At 36.4% G+C, this 19,500-nt stretch overlaps 2 protein-coding genes across 3 annotated transcripts in view; both read right to left on the bottom strand.

The window, feature by feature from the left end:
- Positions 1-312: 312 nt before the first annotated feature.
- Positions 313-1,122, bottom strand: LOC148940218 (HUWE1-associated protein modifying stress responses-like). Its single transcript, XM_089106098.1, has one exon. It carries the CDS (start codon positions 1,120-1,122, stop codon positions 313-315), a length of 810 nt encoding a protein of 269 aa, XP_088962224.1.
- A 5,237-nt stretch (positions 1,123-6,359) lies between these two features.
- Positions 6,360-19,500, bottom strand: part of LOC148940217 (mpv17-like protein) — a 99,053-nt gene continuing 85,912 nt past the window's right edge. For both annotated transcript variants that reach the window (XM_089105955.1, XM_089105953.1), the window contains exons 3-5: positions 16,311-16,423; positions 12,371-12,441; positions 6,360-6,578 (exon numbers count right to left, since the gene is read on the bottom strand). In XM_089105955.1, the coding sequence (XP_088962081.1) occupies positions 6,423-6,578; positions 12,371-12,441; positions 16,311-16,423 (340 nt within the window). In that variant the 3' untranslated portion in view covers positions 6,360-6,422. The remainder of the gene's footprint in view (positions 6,579-12,370; positions 12,442-16,310; positions 16,424-19,500) is intronic.

The following is a 19,500-nucleotide window of genomic DNA, read 5'->3' as shown; positions in this document are numbered from 1 at the left end:
TTCGATATCGTTTGGATATATTTCAGTAATATTCACTATATTTTAACTGTAAGATTGTATTTGCGACATTGATGCAAAATTGTAACCTTACGATCAATTAATGGTTTGTAATTTTATATAGAATTTGACCAATACTGAAGAAATCCTTTAATTGAATTATAAAGAAATGATTCAATTCTATTCAATGACTCAACACCAAGAGAAATTATTGAAGTTAGCATTCAATATAAGAATAAAGGCAGCAATCACTTTCTCCGCGTGGTCATACAACGTCTAACGCAAAAACCGGTAAAACAAAAAAAGTAAAAAAGCTCATGACGAATAAAAACGTTGTCTTTTACGAATGGGGCGGCTGCAATCCATCGTATTATCACTTCTTGGAGACGTGCTACCAGGACGTTTTCTATTTCTCTGAAATTCTGTTGCCATAAAAGACACCAGATCAGAACTCATGGGTGGCTTTTTACGACAGCCAGAGACGGGAGACCCTGAAACAGTAGCCAAGCTTAAGGCTTCTTTAAAAGTCTGCAGATTTGTATCTGACGGAGCAGTCGACCTCGCAGCAGCAAAACTTTCAACACACGAGTCTAGTGATTCTCGGCTTTGAGTTGGACTATTCCTTGATCGATGAATCCTAGAGGATGAATAAGGTGGTGGAGGGGGTTTTTGGGCCAAAAAGCTCAACAGCTCATCCCGCTTGATACTGCGCCTCTTCCCTTTCACCCATTGGGCTATTTCCTTGTTTCTACTCTGATATCCCACTTTGATCCCTTTATCCTTTGATATTTGAATTAAATCATTTGACACTTTATAAACAGTTGTCTGTGTTTCTGCAGCATTCTGAAAATGCATCCATAAAACAGCATCTTGGAAGCGATCTTTATATAACTGAGCAACAGCCATAGCAGATTCTTGGAATACGTTCCACAGCTCCTGAAAACTTTTTTCACTTTCAATTTTAAACTGTTCATCATTGTCTTCAGCTTCAATGCACTGAACACAAAGCTTTTCATAGGATGATAACCCCTCTTCATCTCCTCCAATACAAAGTGAGGAAAAACATGAGAGAACGTTTTTTCGACTACTGTCATTTCTGTTTTCACTCATTACGTTTTCACTCATACTGTCTTTCCAGAAATTGGCCATAAATTTGAGGAACCGCCTTTATAAAGAGAAAATGACGTCATGATTTCTGCGCTGGTATGACGTTCATATACAAAATAATATGTCATGTTATCTGCGGTTCTATGGTGTTATACAATTTAAAAGGGCTATACGAAAAATCAGGAACTGGACTATAGATACCAAAACCTGAGAATTATATCACCAGTTTTTTGAATAATCTTTTTTAAAGAAACTTACGCCGGAAATAAGATATATGTATATAAAATATATAAAATTTCCTGGGATAAAATATATGCCAAATATATATAAAGTAAAATTGAAAATAAAGAAATATGTACACATGAAACAAAAAAATATAAAATAAATTCCAGTAAAATCTCAGGGGCGAACACTATAAATACACTTGTACCAGTTTTACAAATAAATGAAAGAAGAATCATGTTTTGTATGTTTTTCGTGTTATTCCATATAAAAAATCTGCTGTCTTGTTACATGATTTTGATCACTGATCAAAATTGATCAGTGTTGGGGAAGTTAATTTTAAATAGGGCAAGCAGAGAAGCGGATGGCTGCCCTCCGATCACTTTAGAGCATGCCCTGAAAGTTTTAGTTAAATATTCTCTGCCACCCCTGAGATATTGTTAAGAAGAAGGACCAGTCTATTCTTCGGCATTCCTCGTTGACAGTTTGAAAAGGGGTTTCTCAAATAAAAAGGAATGACGCGATCCCCACATCCCCTGAGGCAATGCCTGAATTTATTCAAATTTCCAATAGTTTACAGATAGCTTAGTGATTAACAAAACACATATGAAAGACCTGTTTTTGTTTTTTTTAATTATTTATCACTTAGAATCAAGTAAAGAACAAATCGAGGGGAGTCAGACAGCAGAATCACTCAAACATGATATCCTACTACAGAAATATAATTTTTCAAAGGACAATTATGCTATATCATCTTTTGTCAAAAGATTTGTGTTTTTTTTATCATCTTGTATATGAAAATACAGCTTTTTTGAAAATTTACATTTATTTTGATATTATACACTGTATTAAAGATACGACGTCAATATAACGTCATATATGCCAAAAACCCGTTATATCTTCTTGTAGGTGAAGATGCAGTTTCTCGTCGAAACTGTGTTTTATTAGGTTGAATAATTTACAGAAGGTACTAATCATAGCAAGTTTCTTTCAAATGAGCCCTTAAACAGCCCTCTATGATATTTCGGTGCTCTCTTAGCCGTGTAGGAAAAAAAGGAAACACATCAATGCTACCTATGCAAAAAGTATTTTTCCTGTATAAGGTTTTCAGAGACGACGATTCCTATGATGTGCTATTAGTTACGACCTGACCCCCATTTTTTAGGGGTTTCAGGCTATTTTTTAAATTCCCATAATTTTTTTTTCTGAAATAACATTTTACTATTAAGACTAATCGAGATAATAATTAAAATTCCCGAGCCAGCGCTAATTAACACTTTTTCCTCAATAACTATTTTTTTGTAAACGTATTTTTTAGTTTTTGGTTACTATAGGCCATGGTTCGTTATTTACTAGGTAAAACTAATATATCTGAACAATTTGGTGTAATTCGTTGATGAAACTAATTCAGTTGAATTTCAGTTGTATTACCTAAAATTTGCAGGAAAGCAAAAAAAATGAAATTAAATTAGAACCTTCAAATGATATTAACGCCCTTGTTGTCATTAACATAGAACAATTTAGATCTTTTTTTACCAACCAAAATCAAAACAACACTGGCGTATGAACTATGAAAACAAAAAGGAAAACAAAGCAACAAAAAAAAATATAACACTCGAAAAAAGCAGGAAAATAAATTTAAAAAAGGATCTAAGTCAGAAATAAAATCCCAAGATAAAAGAAGGTTCGTTTTTTGCTTTACAAGAAATCAGTTTTGAAAGTGCTCTATTTGTTATTTCTTTTCAATTCTTGTGTTGTAAAATAGAAAAATCTATGGGCATATCGCATATACATTAATCGGAACTCTCAGAAGACCTTAAGTTGCAAAATGTAAATGTTGCAGGAAATTCAAAAAAGATTAGTTTTGAATTTTCGGACCGATATTAATGTCCAGTTGTTTTTGCTACGGTTTGATTTAGAAAAATTTCATTTTTTAAAAGAAAGAAGCAAAAAGGAGAAGAAAAGCGCTTTTCTAAAAAAAAAAAATCCAAGTGATTTCCGTTTTTTTATTCCATTCCAATCACGTTCTGTATAGTAAAAGAATTTTGCTGGCCTACTTATTACTAAAAATTAATACTATGCTTAGAAAAGATGCAATATTACGAATAAAACATGGTTGGTTACATCTTAAGTAGATATAATACGTTGCTCACTAACAAGATTCTGGGTTTCTTGAGATTCTTTGGCGCTTAGTAAAGTACTAGATTACTTGTGATATATTTTGGTGGTATAATATATATTTATTCTTACATTTTTGTAAGCGGCAATATAAAATCATCTTGAATACGAAGATGGGATTTTTGTATAAGAAAAATGTGCTTTGTTTAATTATTATATTTGGATAATTGCAAAAAACATTAAAAGGAAATATAGTAATTTCCTTTCAAATTATCCCTTGAACATAGAACAGCACTGCATAATGTTCTAGTTACCAGCTAGCAGTAGAAAGAGAAAAAAATAAATAGAGAGAAAAAATAGAAAGGAAAAAAGGAAAAGTCCAGGGTGTAAGAATAGGTTTGTAAATTAATGTTAAAAGGATTAAGTTGCTAAGACTGGGGGTAAGTGATAGTGAAACGGTGTTGGGTAACGAGCAGACGAAGAAGATCTATCAAGTGAACAGCTTCACTTATTCGTATTAAATAAAAAAAACAAGTTTTTTTAACTGAAAGTAAGGAGCGACATTAAAATTTAAAACGAACAGAAATTATTGCATATATGAAAGGGGCTGTCCCCTCCTCAACGCCTCGCTCTTTACGCTAAAGTTTTTTTATCGTTTTAGAAAATAAAGTTGTGTGACAGATTCAAACTTTAGCGTAAAGAGCGAGGTATTGAGGAGGGGACAACCCCTTTCATATACGGAATAATTTCTGTTCGTTTTAAGTTTTAATGTCGCTCCTTACTTTCAGTTGAAAAACTTTTTTTTAATTTAATTTCTGAACGCTTTTTAATTAATGCAGGTTTTGATTTTGGCTTACCGTACATGAATAGTTAAAATGAAATTTACATAGTAATTTTACCTTTTTTTGGTTAAATGGCTTTCTCGAAATTTTGATCTGACGTAACTTACGAATTAACTTACGTAGGGAACTTCTATATTCGTATATTTTTTTACGCATATTAGGGAGTTTGCCCCCTAGTCGATACCTTGCTCTTTACGCTAAAGTTCGAGTTTTGTTCGAATCACAAACCCCTGAATCACAAAGGCCGGTTAATTAGAATAGATAGCTCTTTTGAAACTACTAAAAAAAAACTTTAGCGAAAAGGGTGAGGTATTGACTAGGGGGCGAACCCCCTCATATGCGTAATAATTTCTGTTTGTTTTAAGTTTTGATGTTGCTCCTTACTTTTAGTGGATAAAACTAGTTTTTTTTATTTAATTTCTGACAGTTTTTTTAAATAATACTGGGAAATCTGGCGTCCCCTTCATAGAAATTTCCCTTCCCCCAAGGAAACATCCTCCATGGAAGGATCCTCCTCCGTAACCTCCTCCTCCGACACCCCCTACCCCCATCAGAAAAAAAAATCCCTCCTGTAAAGTCTTAATACTTCCCATTAACCAATACTATATGTAAACAATGGGCAAAGTTCATAACTTCCAGCCCTTCCCTCGGGAACTATGGGGGATTAAGTCATCCTCAAAGACATATTTATTAGATTTTCAACTATGCTGAACAAAATGGCTATCTCAAAATTTAGATTGGGTTCCTTTGGGAAAAAATGAGCGTGGGAGGGAGCCAAATTGCCCTCCAATTTTTTTGGTCACTTAAAAAGGGCACTAGAACTTTTGATTTCCGTTCAATGAGCTCTCTTACGATATTCAAGGACTACTGGACCGATGCTATCACCCCTGAAAAAAAAAAAAAAAAAAAAAAAAACACGCATCCGTGATCATTCTTCTGACAAAAAATACAGAATTCCTCATTTTTGCAGATAGGAGCTTGAAACTTCCGCATTAAGATTTTCTAATACGCTGAATCTAATGGTGTGATTTTCATTAAAGTTCTATGACTTTTTGTGGGTGTTTTCCTGTTTTTCGAAAATAAGGCAAGTTTTCTCAGACGCGTAACTTTTGATGGGTAAAACTAAACTTAATGAAACTTATATATTTGAAATTAGCATAAAAATCTGATTCTATTGATGTATCTATGGATATCAAAATTCCGGTTTTTAGAGTTTCGGTTACTATTGAGCCGTATCACTCCTTACTTACAGTTCGTTACGACGAACTCTTTGAAAGACGGTATATGCAGTGAAGATGTTAAAAGTAAAATAGCCCAGTTTCTCAAAGCTGAGAAAAGTTTGGAATAATAGGAGTCTGAGAACCAAGATTGAAAAAATCAGAAGTTATAGTGATGACAATGGTCAAATATGGGTCTGAAGTGTGGGTACTCCGAAAGACGGAGGAGGATTTGTTACATTTTTTCCTGAGAAATATTCTACAGTTCGTTTTGGATACTGGTCTGACTAACCACATTTCAAACAGAAAGCTCAATGAAAAATGTGGTTATATCCAGCTTTCTAGGACTATAATGATAGAAAGATTAAGATGGCTAGGACATGTTGTGCCGATGAAGGGTGACAGATTGTTCTTGTCCCTAGAGGCCAACAAAACTGTTTGGCCATAGAGGCCAACCCTCTAGGGCCAAACAAAATCAGTTTATCCATTAATGGGGTGTGAGGACGTCGTAAGCAAGTATTTAAGGGGAATTGGAACTTCTTGGAAGGATATAAAGAGGGAGGTTTTGAATAGATTAGGACGGAGGAGGAGCGTGCGTAGCTATGTTGCACTATAGTGGCTTGGTGCTGCAGTGAGCTGTTAGTATTAGTAGTAGTAGTAGTAGTAGTAGAGGTAAGAATTTCACTAGTTTTGTTGTTTATTCCTTCCCTCCATTGTAAAAATTGGAATTATTCCAGATTAAGGACAATCTGACCGTGAAGTTTCCCAAAAACTGACCTCTATTTTTTTCATCTATACGGTTAAACCCATGTCATTCGTCTCACTTTTTACTTAGCTCTTAATGTCTAAGGTATCATTAAACGATTAATACTTTTTAATCGAGGTAGATAGACTAGAGTAAATCACAAAAATTAATATCCTAATATTTCCTAAATTCTTCTATGTTTCTTCTTTTAAACCAGCAAAGGACATTCGCCCAAACGAAGACACAACAGCCAACAAATGCCACTCTGTACTGCGGTGGCATTAAAAGGAAACTAACAGATTGGGCAGGCAGCCAAAACGAGCAGCTGACCTAGAAACAAAAGCGATATTTAATTAAGAACCATTGCCACTCCGAGTGAAATACATAGAGAAAAACACAGACTAAGGTTGTTGTCCAGTTAAGGTTCGAATAGTTGTTCATACCTCTTATTAAAGGATCAAATAAATACATACTCAACCCCGTGTTGTCTGGAACGCCAAGCTGTCCTATATAACACAAGACTTTTTACTGTTACCTAAGCATTAACACCCTTAGAAATTTTTACTGAGGAGCTAAAACCAAAAAACTTTAAGGAGTGGGGGCAAAATTATAAAAATGTTTATTTGCCAAAACTTAATAGTTTCCCTAATTTTTAAAGAAATTTTTACTTTTAAACGTTGTATTTCTTCCAAAAGAGGGGAATATTGCCCGGTCACACCCCTACCAGCTTAAGATGTTCATGTCTCCCGACTAGGCCTTTCTGTAGCATAGCGAATCAACTTTAAGATTCACGGCAAAGGTTAGAAGCGTTGCCCTTCCAATCCACTGAGAAATCTTGATTTTTTAGTGACAAGAAAGTTCATTCCAACAATTAAAAGCAGTGTTTATAGTACAGTATAAGTCCTCATGCCGAAAGCAGAAAAAATATCGTGGCAAATTCAGAAATACATAATTAAGTTACACATATACACAAATGCATAACTGAAGCTATCTATGCTTTACTAGTAATTTTTTATTCTGTCTATTTAGTTTTGCGTACTTTAATTAATTTTAAGTCTATTGTATTTCTAACCTTCTTTTGATGCTTTCGTCCTGGTTTTGTTTTCCAACCACGGAATTGAATTCTGTCCTTCGCGGCTTGTGATAGTGACTTTAAAAAAAATCATCTTGTCCAATCTCGACTAAGATTTGTCAAGTACTATATTTTTTTGAAAAGCCCAAAATTTCAACCGTTTCAGCATTTTAGGAAAGAACTTATAGCACATTTTGGAAAATAAAAACTCTTAATCATCTTTAGATCGAAATAAGATATGTAAACTCGGATTAAGACAAATCGGTCGAAATGCTTTATTTTGACAGAGTAAGTTAATACTTATTCGAAAAAAATATTATATAACGCCTTTTGTAGTGTTGCAACCGAATTTGCTTATGGTTGAAAGTTGATCCTATTAGAAACAGAAAAGTTTTACCACGCTTGGCACACTTCCACAACGCTTGGCACTGTTCCCGCAACGCTTGAAACAGTTTCTGTCATGCTTGGTACACTTCCCCCACGGTAAGAACTGTTCCAGAAACGCTTCGAATGGCCTTTGCCACGCTTGGCACCCTTCCGACGTGCTCGGAACTGTTCCTGCCACACTTGGCACACTCCCGCCATGCTTGGCATAGTTTCTGTTACGTTTGACACACTTCCGTCATGCTTGGCACATTTTCTGTCACACTTGGCACACTTCTGCCGGAACTGTTCCCGCCACGCTTGGCACAGTTTCTGCCATACTTGGTACACTTCCACCACGCTTGAAATTGTTCCCAAAATGCTTGGCACGGATTCTGTCACGCTTGGAATTGTTCATGCCACACTTGGCACATTCCCGCCATGGTTGGCACAGTTTCTGTCACGCTTGGCATACTTCCGCCGGAACTGTTTCCCGCCACTCTTGGCGGAGTTTCTACCACACTTGGTACACTTCCACCACGCTTGAAACTGTTTCCGTCACGCTTGGCACAGTTTCTGCAACGTTTAGTATACTTCCACCACACTTGGCACGCGCCACCTGGTTGCGTGATTTCTGAAGGTGCGTGGCCCCTCCAGCTTTTCACGCTTTCAATTTCAATGTAGGGTGTAAGGTTCTAGACCAGCATCACATATAAGGGGTATACATATATGACCATATTGGATAGACATAACCACGGGATCGGCAAAAAAAAAAATGACGGACAAAAAACATTGAGGTACATTTTCAATCAGTATGAAAAAAAGAAAAAAAAAAGAAAAGGCAATACATATATTGAGTTAAAATGGAATGGGGTATAAAAATTTAAATGACATGATTTCAATGATTTAAAGAACATGAAAATTAGAACTTGGAATGTTACAACGTTAAAAAATGACCATTGTATCAACACTTTGACTGACGAATTCAGGCGATTTGAACTGGACATTATTAGGAGTTTCAGAAACTCATATCCCAGGGGTAGGAAGCCTGAATTTAGGTGATATAGAATTTGTTTACTCAGGCAGGAAGGATGGGGTACATAGACAGGGAGTAGGGCTCATGATGAATAAGGAATCTGCTAGGTCTTGTTTAGACTGGGGTGGTATTAATAATAGAATGCTACTCACTCATTTTATGACCAAAAAGTACAGGGTGTCATTCATTATAGTATGTGCCCCTGTAGAACTAATTGATGGTAATAGTAGTGACTCAGATGAATTTTACTTACAGTTACAGGAGCAAATAGACAGGGTCCCAGCCAGAAATATGATGTTTTTACTAGGAGATTTTAACACCCAGGTCGGTGGAAATAGGGATAGATGGTATCCTAGCCTAGGTAAATTTGGTGTAGGAAAAGAAAACAGTAATGAATACAGACTTTTGCAATTTTGTAGGTATATCAATCTAGTTATAACCAACGCGATATTTGGTCATAAATTGGCTCCCAAGTTAACATGGTATTCACGGTATGGTAAGAGAGCAAACCTTATTGATTATGTTATAGTAAACCGAAAACTGGCAGGATCAATACTGGATACTAAGGTATATAGGAGTGCTGTTATTGATGTTAAAAGTAAAGACCACCATATAGTAGTGTCTAGGGTTAATTTAAAGCTCAAATTTTGGAAGGGCAACTACCTCCCGGGAAGTTATGATGCTGGTAGACTCCAGGATGAGGATTTGAGAGAAACTTTCCAGGAACAGTTAAATACTAAACTTGAGAGTTTAAATTTGATAATATAGAAGATGGTTGAAATAATTTTATAAAAATAATTTGTGAAGTTGCTGAAGGTGTCGTAGGGAAGAAAGCTAAGACTGCAGCTAGGAATATTAGTGAAAAAAATTTATGTTTAATAGAGAGGAAGAAGGGGCTTGTACAAGACTATCAGAGTGATAGATCATATAAAAACAAAAGGAATGTAAAGAAAGTGGAGAAAGCATTAAAATATGAACTAAGGAGCTGTGAAATGGAGGCTATGGATAAAATTGCCGAGGATCTGGAAGATGCAGCTAGACGGCATAATAGTAAAATATTGTACTGGCATGTCAATAATTTGAGAGGGAGTAGTCAATCCGGACTTGGCCCAGTTAAAGATAGGAATGGGGCCACAATTAGAGATAAGGAAAGAATTTAAGAGAGATGAGCAGAACATTTTTAAAACTTGCTAAACCGAGATAGAGTTGCAAGAAAAGATATAGAGGAAAATGAAAAAGTTTGTGATACCTTGGATGTAAGATTTGTTTTGTGAGGAAGAATTAACGACAATACTAAAAGGAATAAAAAATAATAAGGCTGCAGGTGCTGATAGGGTAGTAAATGAGTTTCTTAGATATGGTGGCTCTGAGGTTAGAAATAAGTTACTGAATATTATGAATATTATTTTTGAAAAAGAGGAAGTACCAAATGATTTTAGGAAAACCTCAATTAAGCCACTTTATAAGAAAGGTGATAAAAGTGAGTGTCATAATTATCGAGGCATTAGTCTGGTCTCTGTAGGTAGCAAGTTACTTAGTAATATGATACTTTTTAGACTGAAAGATGCCGTAAACAAAGGTTTAAGAGAAGAAAAGTTTGGTTTTAGAAAAGGCAGAGGACGCGTCGACGAAATTCTTGCTCTTATGTTTATAATTGAGAAGTGCCTGAGTTGTCAAACACCTTTGGTCCTTAGTTTTATAGATTATGAGCAAGCGTTCGATTCTGTTTATAGAAGAGCTTTAGCAAAGGTTTTATTCTTGTATGGTATACCAGGCAAATACAGTAAAGTGATTAGTGCTATGTACGAAAATAACACTGCTGTGGTTAAGGTAGGAAATGAGGTTAGCAGCTGGTTTTGTATTAAATCAGGAGTTCAGCAGGGTTGTGTTCTATCCCCCTTTATATGGATTATTTTGATGGACTTTGTCTTAAGGAGCACAAGAAAGGCAATGGGAGACCACAGAATCAAATGGGGAGGAAAAAGCCTCCTAGACTTAGATTACGCTGATAACTTAAGCATCCTAGAGGAAAGTGTGAGCAAAATTAATGAACTTTTAGAGGTTTTGCAAGTTCAGGGTGCCAGACTAGATTTGAAAATTAATGTTAAGAAGACTAAGTCACTAAGGCTAGAAATAAGTGAAGGTGAAAAGGTGACGTTGGGTAATGAAAAGATTTATTAAGTGGGCAGCTTCACTAACCTTGGTAGTATTATTAGTAAAGATGGTGGGAGCAGTGAAGATATTAAAAGTAGAATAGCCAAGGCTCAGGATGGTTTTTCACAATTAAAAAAAGTTTGGAAGAATATGAAGACAAGTCTGCAAACCAAGATTAGAATATTAGAAGCTACAGTGATGACAGTAGCCAAATATGGCTCTGAAGCATGGGCGCTTCGAAAAGCGGATGAAGATTTGCTAGATGTTTTCCAGAGAAATTGTTTAAGGATTGTTCTGGGCACCCGGCTGACTGACCATATTTCAAACAATAGGCTGTACGGAAAATGTGGTTCAATACTGCCCTCTAGGGCTATATTGAAAGAAAGGTTGAGATGGCTAGGGCACTTTGTGCGGATGAAGGATGAAAGATTGCCGAAGACTGTTATTTTCGGCCAACCGTCTAGGGCTAAACGGAAAGCAGGTCGTCTCGTCTATGGTGGGAGGACGTCATAAAGAAAGATTTAACGGAAATGGGAGCTTCGTTGGAGGGTGTAAAAGGGAGGCTTTGAGTAGATTGGTATTGAGGAGGAGCGTGCGTGGCTGTGTTGGCTCCGGTGGCTTGGTGCTGCGGTGAGTTGTTAGTAGCAGTAGTAGGTATAAAAAAAGGATTGATGAAAATATATTACATACCGGTCTAATGAAACTAGATTGATTGCTTAAAATATTTCATTACTACATACACAAAAGTAATTTCAAATACAATTAAAGTATACAGAATTAATTTAATCTTAATTTTATTTATGCCTTGTATTATTTGCTGTCTTTAAGTTGGACATAATTATTCACGTCCATCACGATGGACAGTGACACTTGAACGTTTTCTCGAGAGGGATGCTCCACTATCTAGGTCTTGAAGGTCAAAAGTGCCTTGACTTTGAAGGTCAAAAGCGCTGGAGAGGTTGTCGTGGAGAAGCACCATTGTCACCATATGCACTCAAGTCTAAGCAAGTAAGCGCACACAAAAAATTCCTGAAAGTTTGAGTAATTTGATTTTTCAATATTATAATAAAAAAAAAACTTTGAAATATATCCAAAACAGCACAAATGATATAAAAGGTTATAGATGGCCTGCTCTGGTAGGCAAAGAGAGTTGGCCTACTCTTATTTGTGGCAATTTCTGTTAAATTGGACTTAATTATTTATTTTCAATTCGTTTTAGGTTTAATTTATTAATACATATTAATTTTGCTTTTTAAGTTTAGCGTGATTATTAATGTTAGTGTTTGTCTGTTTCATTCACAGTAACTTCAACTCAATTAAAGTTTGACTTTTTACATGACTTGTCTCTTTGTGTTTGGGGTTAATATCGCTCTTTACTATGTTTGAAAAGCTTTCTTCTGGAAAAATATTTCTATTTTTTTTTAAATATCTGCTTCAAAGAGCTTATCCTATAAATAGCTTAATATAGAAAATAAATTACCTTAGGAGATAACTTACCCTATATGTTTGAAAAAACTTTTCACGGCACTCTTCAAAAATGTCTGCCTTGCCTTCCATTATGCTCATCACTGAAAAAATAAAAAATAAAAATAAAATCAGATTTCCTAATGAAATCAAATTCTTCCATTAACAGAGATCGGGGGGGGGGGATATATCAGCCAATTCCATTTATGGTCGATTTTTAACACGTTAAGCTGTGTTTATTCCAGACGTCACGCAGTGAACTAATGAGAGGTTTGATGTTATTACATCTGTCCGGGACAGGAGAACCAATTAACAAAACCTGGGGGGAGGATTAGGATTCCTTTTTTCAATGAAGAGAAATTTTTAAAGTCTGGGTGGTTAATCTTGTGGTTTTTCAATTTTTTACCTATAAGAATACCAAAAAAGGTATTTTTTTTAAATATAGGAGGGAGAGCAAAAGGTCCCTCTGCAGCTGTCCTGTCCCCAAACATAGTATATATACAAAAATTAAGTTTTGAGTTAAGGTTGGACCTTGCCTTTTCTTGACACAGGGAGTTCAATGGCGAAGTTAGGCTTATATTTTTTCTATCTGCTACAGTTTCTGAGATATAACCTCATAAAAGCAGATATCCATTAGACCTTGTCATTAACAGGGAACAAGGGGATATTAGCTAATTACATGAGTTATCGATTTTTAAGATTTTAAACTAGGTTTGTTCCAATAGATTTAGATTAAAGGACAGACCACCCCTAATTTCAAACCAGCTGGTCCAATGGCCAAATGGATTACTATTTTATCGCTTTTCCGGAGCCAAAACCGCTTTTCAAGAGCAAAAATATGGAGGGGGGGGGAAGACTGAAGAGAACTTTTTAATGAAGAGAAATTCTTAAAGTTTGAGTGGGCAATCTTGTGGTTTTCCAATTTTTTACCTATAAGAATATCAAAACAAGGCATTTTTTTAAATCTGGGGTTGAGGTATTTTTTAAATCTTGTGCTAAAACAGATTTTACCACTTTTCTAGAGCCAAAACCTAGTACTGAAAAGTGAATTGCAAAACCTAGCATCTACATTCAGCAGAAAAGGAAGTGGCAAAAGAAGGGAATAGAAATCTAGGTCCAAAATACTAGGTCATCTAGGATCTAGGTCCAGTCGAAAACAGAATGGTAAAGACGAGAGTGAATAGAATTGGGAAAACACATTTGCAAAATTCTGTATCTTCACTTATTTTTCCCGCTCAAAAGAAATCTTCTTTTTTTAGAGAGAGAGAAATATAATAAAACAGCAAAAACGCAAAAACATAATAACAAAAAGAAAAAAAATCCATAGCAAATACTAGGGATTTCAATTAATAACTCTGTCCCTAGAGACCTCGAATATTTTATGATATTTTTTTTTTCGACTTAATTTTTTTAATTGAATTTTTATATCAATAAAATCTGTAGCAGTGACGCAATTTTTACATAGTAATTATTTTTCATTTTTAATTTTCTGTTATTAAAGATTTGTAGCAATGACAAATTAAGAAATTTGTGAGGTAAGGGGGAGGGAGGAGTAGAATACTTTGACTAAAATAAGAACCACGCCATTACCCGATTTTTACGTTTTAAAGGAATAGATATGATAGGCAGCAAAAGCTAAAGATATGTAGCACTGCAAGGATTTTGTGAGGTAAGAGGGGTGGGGCTGAAAGATAGAATACCTTTCAGGTGTTCACAAAAAAATTCCCAAAATATTATAAACAGAGATACCAAGTTTTGGCAGGGGACAGTCGATCACTGAATTGGATGAAAAATCCGTCTTATGATTTACAAATGTTGGTTTTCATCACCTAATTTAGTTTTTTTTTATTCATCATATGTGTAGGAGAATTGCCATTTCCCACTTTTCCCACTCTGATTGGTCAATCTGATTGGTCAATCCTTTCCACCTTTCCACCTTTCCCACTCTGATTGGTCAATCATAAAGTTTATGCTTGAAGGTTGAACATTGTTCAACTCAACAAATCAATTACAGGATATATATGTTAATTCCATGTATAATGGGATTACACTCCTTTTCTGTCAGAAGGGAGTCATATCTTCTTGGCTTATATCTTGCTCCTTGACTTAATGCTAGGTCACTTTTAACCGGCTGTGACAGGGTGAAAGTCATAAGTGGTTTTTTTTAGTAGCTTTGGAGGCATTCGATTATATATCCAAATTATTGTAAGGCTTGCCCGACTATTTGTATCGAAAATGGAGACATCTTAGTGAGCTGGAACAACTTCGTGCTGCAAATACACATGCCACTCAGACCATACGTCTGAAATATATTGATGACTGAAATTTGTGGCTGATGTTTGACTAGTCTCGACTCAAAGGAGTAACATTGAGTCGATGAGGGCGTTGAAAATCCACAGTTTGACTGTACAGCTGGTGTCCAGCATTCGCGAAAGACAGCAGTTCAGTCTGCCCGTGGATAAACACGCTTTAGACATTATCACTAGCAGCTAACTAAGAAGTGAGCAATCTGAATGGAGCTCAGGTTGGTGAACTCTTAAACAGCGTCGATACTAAAGTTGCCGTCCATGTTAACTGAATAATTAGCAATAGGGAAAGGCGAATCAATAGCCATAATTTCGGTTTTATTCTAGTTTATCTCTGGTCCTACTTCTGCTGCTTCTTTTTTCAAAATTTGAAGCAAATTCAACAGTTTCTCAATGCAGTCTACCAGAATAGCCAAATACACAGCAAAGTCAGCGTCCAAGAATACAAGATACCAAACTCGAGCCAAAATCTGAAACATGAGGTAGTCTTTGCCATAATGTGGCCTACAAAACGTTCTGGACATTGCACACCCATGGCACACTCCTGTCGTGGTCTGTAAGAAGGGGCTACGACACCTGCTCACTTGAATGCATCTCTGTTACATGGAGTTGGAGTCTTAAGCAGACAGCAATACTTCTTCGGGATGCCCGTTGAGTCTAGAATCCACCACAGAGCTTGTCACACGTTTTTGTCGGAGCTCCTTCGCCTTTTCTACTCTTAGTTGAATTTTTAATTTATGATAAATTGCTAAACTGACCAACATAAAACCAGATTACTCCGGTTATCTGATTTTACGAATGATAGCCCGACGTCAATCTAGCAGATCCATTGAGAAGACTTTTTCGGTGACTGACAAGAGAGTTATTCTCAGTAATTAGAGCATGTCACTTCTCTAACCGTTTCTCTTTGGTCAGGAAATGAATTCTTCGGGAATGTTCTCATTTCATCAAATTATAGAGAATAGGGTGTGTAGAGATTAAATAATCGAAGGCCCTAAATATTTTGACAGCTCTATGTTAAACCGCGAATAATAGCAACGTAGCTGTTCTTGAGCTGTTTAACTACATTGCCAATTTTTAGAGGGGCTGAAAGGCTACCTGAAGTACCATCTTTTTCAGGTCTTTGACAGCTAGATTGTCTGGGACTATCTTCAAGAGACATAGTCCTTGTATTGATAAGGAGCGAGCAGAAGCGGTACTGCCACAGCCTTCCACAGCAAAGTTAGAGCCTTCATCAGAAAGAAGTGTCCGATCTCCAAATCCAAAAGTGGGAGTAAAAATATTGCTTTAATTTAATTTGTTTAAACCAACGAGATATTTTCGCGTGCAAAAAACATTATTCCTTATTTCTGTAGAGATAAATAACCCACCTTTTAAAAACCTGATTGGTTTTAAAACCTCCTGTGTGGAATTTTAAAGGAGTAAAAAGAACGAAAAGTTAAATTTCACCTCATTGGTTCTCTTGCGTGAAAATTTGACCCAACAATAGTTTTCGAGTCACAAGATTTTCCTACAAGTTGTGGCTCTGTTTCTCAGTTTAGCTACCTATATATTAGAGTCGTTATACTTTTTTCATCCCGCTCATGATAATGAATGGTAAGTAAAGATCTGTTATTTCTAGTAGTAACCAAAACTCTAAAAACTGGCATTTCTACTTTCATACTTACTTGTATAGAATCCGCAAAGATGAGGTGGAGCCAAAATAAACTGATCCATGAGAACCTTTCGAGCAACCGCAGATAAGCTCCTTCCAGGCCATCGAGAATCAAGGAATCTATACCTTAAAATAAAATGCGTCTAAAAAAGAATAAAGAACAAACTTATACAGAGAAAAAAAAAAACAGTGCTTAAATTCCATTCGTTGATTTTTTTGCATCAACCGTCACATTTTTTTATTATTTTTTTTTTCCAATTGCATCATTACTTAAGCGTACGTAAGATACAGAAGTCACACAGACATGCGTTTTTTGCCAGTTGCAACATTTAACACTTACTGTTGAGTAGCAATTGGTGGTGACAGGCTTACCACCACCGGCAATTTTTGGTGATTTTCTTGGTGAAAAACTGGTGATTTTTATTTCGTTGTGGTGGCAGCCCTGGGTGTTGATATAGGTGATCGAATTACCAATGAAGAAGTGTTACTATGTCAAATTTTTAGCCAATAAAACAACTTAAAACGTAGTTGGTTCTTTTGTAAGAGGTTTATTCAAGTAAAAAGAAAATCAAGTTTTTAAATCACAGTATTTTTACAAGTTAAGTCTCTATTTCTCTTTGGCTTAAATGTCGTGCAAAGGGGCAAACGAAATGAAATAATGAAAAACTTGCTATTTCAAATAAAGTGAAATGAAAATTCAGTGAAGTGAAATGAAAATTGAGTCTCGTTACGCAGGTAAAACAAAAAATAAAACAAGTATATGTGTCATGATTTTACCCTTCATCCTCTCTAGAATAGTGGAAACATATATCGATACGAGTTTTTTATATCAAATATTAGTGGACATTTTACGTTCTGTTTTATTGAGATTTTGGAGGTTTTGATGTCAATTTACGTTTCATAGGCAGCGCAATAGCGCTGCCTAAGTAAAGAACGATGCTGGCACAATGTATTATTTTTTTTGTGTGTTTTTTTGGTATCTTGGTCTTAGACCAGGGCACTTCGTATCGAAAGAGTTGTCGTAGAAACTTCAAAAAGGGCTCATTCGATTGGAAATTGGAGTGGCTTGCGCCCTTTTTAATAGACGAAAGTGATTGGGAGGCAACTAACACCCCTTCCACGCCCACAATTTCCCCAAACACATCCAATAAAAATTTTGAGATAGCCATTTTGTTCAGCGTAGTTGATTTCCAGATAGAAATTATATTTTTGAGGAGGACTTTCCCCCACAGCCCTCAGGGAAAGGGTTGTAAGTTATGCCCTGGGGACTTATAAGGGTTTTATAGAAAGCGTTGTCGTAGAAACTTCAAAAACGGCTCGTTCGATTGGAAATTCAAAGGGCTAGTGCCCTTTTTAATAGTCAAGAGTAATTGGAGGGCAACTAACCCCCCTGTCAAGCATGGGCGTAGGCAGCATATTGTCTAGGGGGGGCAGTCGATAGTGGGATGGAGTTTTATCAACTGCTTTTTCCAAACCACCTGCTTTTTCAGCCATATCTAATGTAAATTTGAAGGTCCAGGGGGGGGGGGCCAGCTGCTCCCCCCCTCCCTACGCCCATGCTCTCAAACCCACCTTTCCCCCAAACACATCCAATCAAAATTTTGAGATAGCCATTTTGTTGAACGTAGTTTAAAGTTCTGTAAATTAGGTCTTTGAGGATGACAACCCACCCCCTACAGCCCTAAGGGCGAGGGTTTTAAGTTATGCCCTTCGGCAATATAAGGCTTTTTAAAGAAAGTGTTGTTGTAGAAACGTCAAAAAGGGCTCATTTGATTAGAAATTGAAACAGCTAGTGCTCTTTTTAATAGTCGAAAGTGATTGGAAGGCAACTAAAACCCCTTCCACGCCCACCATTTATCCAAACACATCCAATCAAAATTTAGATATATCCTTTTTGTTCAAAGTAGTTAAAGGTCCGGACATTATATCTAAGAGGATGAAACTCCCCCCACAGCCCTCAGGGTAAGGGTTGTAAGCTATGCCCTGGGGGCATATAAGGTTTTTATTGAAAGCTTTGTCGTAGAAACTTGAAAAATAGCTCATTCGATTGGAAATTCATAGGGTTAGTGCCCTTTTTAAAAGTTGAAAGTGATTTGAGGTCAACTAACACCCCTCTCACACCCACCTTTTCCCCAAACACATCAAATCAATATTTTTAGATAGCCATTTTGCTCAACGTAGTTAAAAGTTTCAGAAATTAGGTGTTTGAGGATGATAACACCCTCAGAGCTCTCGGGGAAAGGGTTGTAAGTCATGCCCTGGGGGCATGTAAGGTTTTTATAGATAGTGATGCTGTAGAAACTTCTAAAAGGGCCCTTTCGATTGGAAATTAGGAGGGCTTGTGCCCTTTTTAATAGTCGAAAGTGATTGGAGGATAACTAACACCTTTCTTACATCTACCATTTCCCCAATCACATTGATTTTGAGATAGCCATTTTGTTCGACGTATTTAAAAAGTCTGGAAATTATGTCTTTGAGGATGACAACCCCCTCACAGCCCTCAGGGCAAGGGTTGTAAGTTGTGCCCTGGGGCATATAAGGTTTTTACAGAAGGTGTTGTCGCAGAAACTTCAATAAGGGCTCATTCGATTGGAAATTGAAAGAGCTAGTCGCCTTTTTAATAGTCGGGAGTGATTGGAGGGCAACTAACCCCCCTATCATACCCACAATTTCCCCAAACCCATCCACTCAAAATTTTGGGATGGTCATTTTCTTCAAACCAGTTAAAAGTTCTGGAAACTAGGTCTTTGAGAATAACAACCCCCCTCCCAGCCCTCAGGGCAAGGGTTATAAGGTATGCCGTGGGTGCATAAAAGGTTTTTATTGAAAGCGTTGTCGTAGAAACTACAAAAGGGTTCATTCGATTAGAGATTGAAAAGGCTAATGCCTTTTTTAATAGTTGAAAGTGATTGGAGAGCAACTTGCGCCCTTCTCACGACCACCATTTCTCCAAACACATCCAATCAAAATTTTAAGATAGCCGTTTTGTTTAACGTAGTTGAAAGTTCTAGAAATTAGGTCTTTGAGGATTACAACTCCCTCACAGCCCTCCGGGCAAGGGCTGTAATTTATGGCCTGGGGCCTAATTTATGCTATATAAGGTCTTTACAGAAAGCGTGGTCGTAGAAACTTAAAAAGGGCTCATTTGATTGGAAATTGAAAGGGCTAGTGCCCATTTTAATAGTCGAAAGTGATTGGAAGGC

This window comes from Artemia sp. Qi Xiang Cuo, chromosome 20, assembly GCF_049724085.1.
Source record: "Artemia sp. Qi Xiang Cuo chromosome 20, ASM4972408v1, whole genome shotgun sequence".
NCBI lineage: Eukaryota > Metazoa > Arthropoda > Branchiopoda > Anostraca > Artemiidae > Artemia > Artemia sp. Qi Xiang Cuo.
The sequence above is the reverse complement of the archived record's forward strand: the minus strand, read 5'-3'. Positions and strand labels throughout refer to the sequence as shown.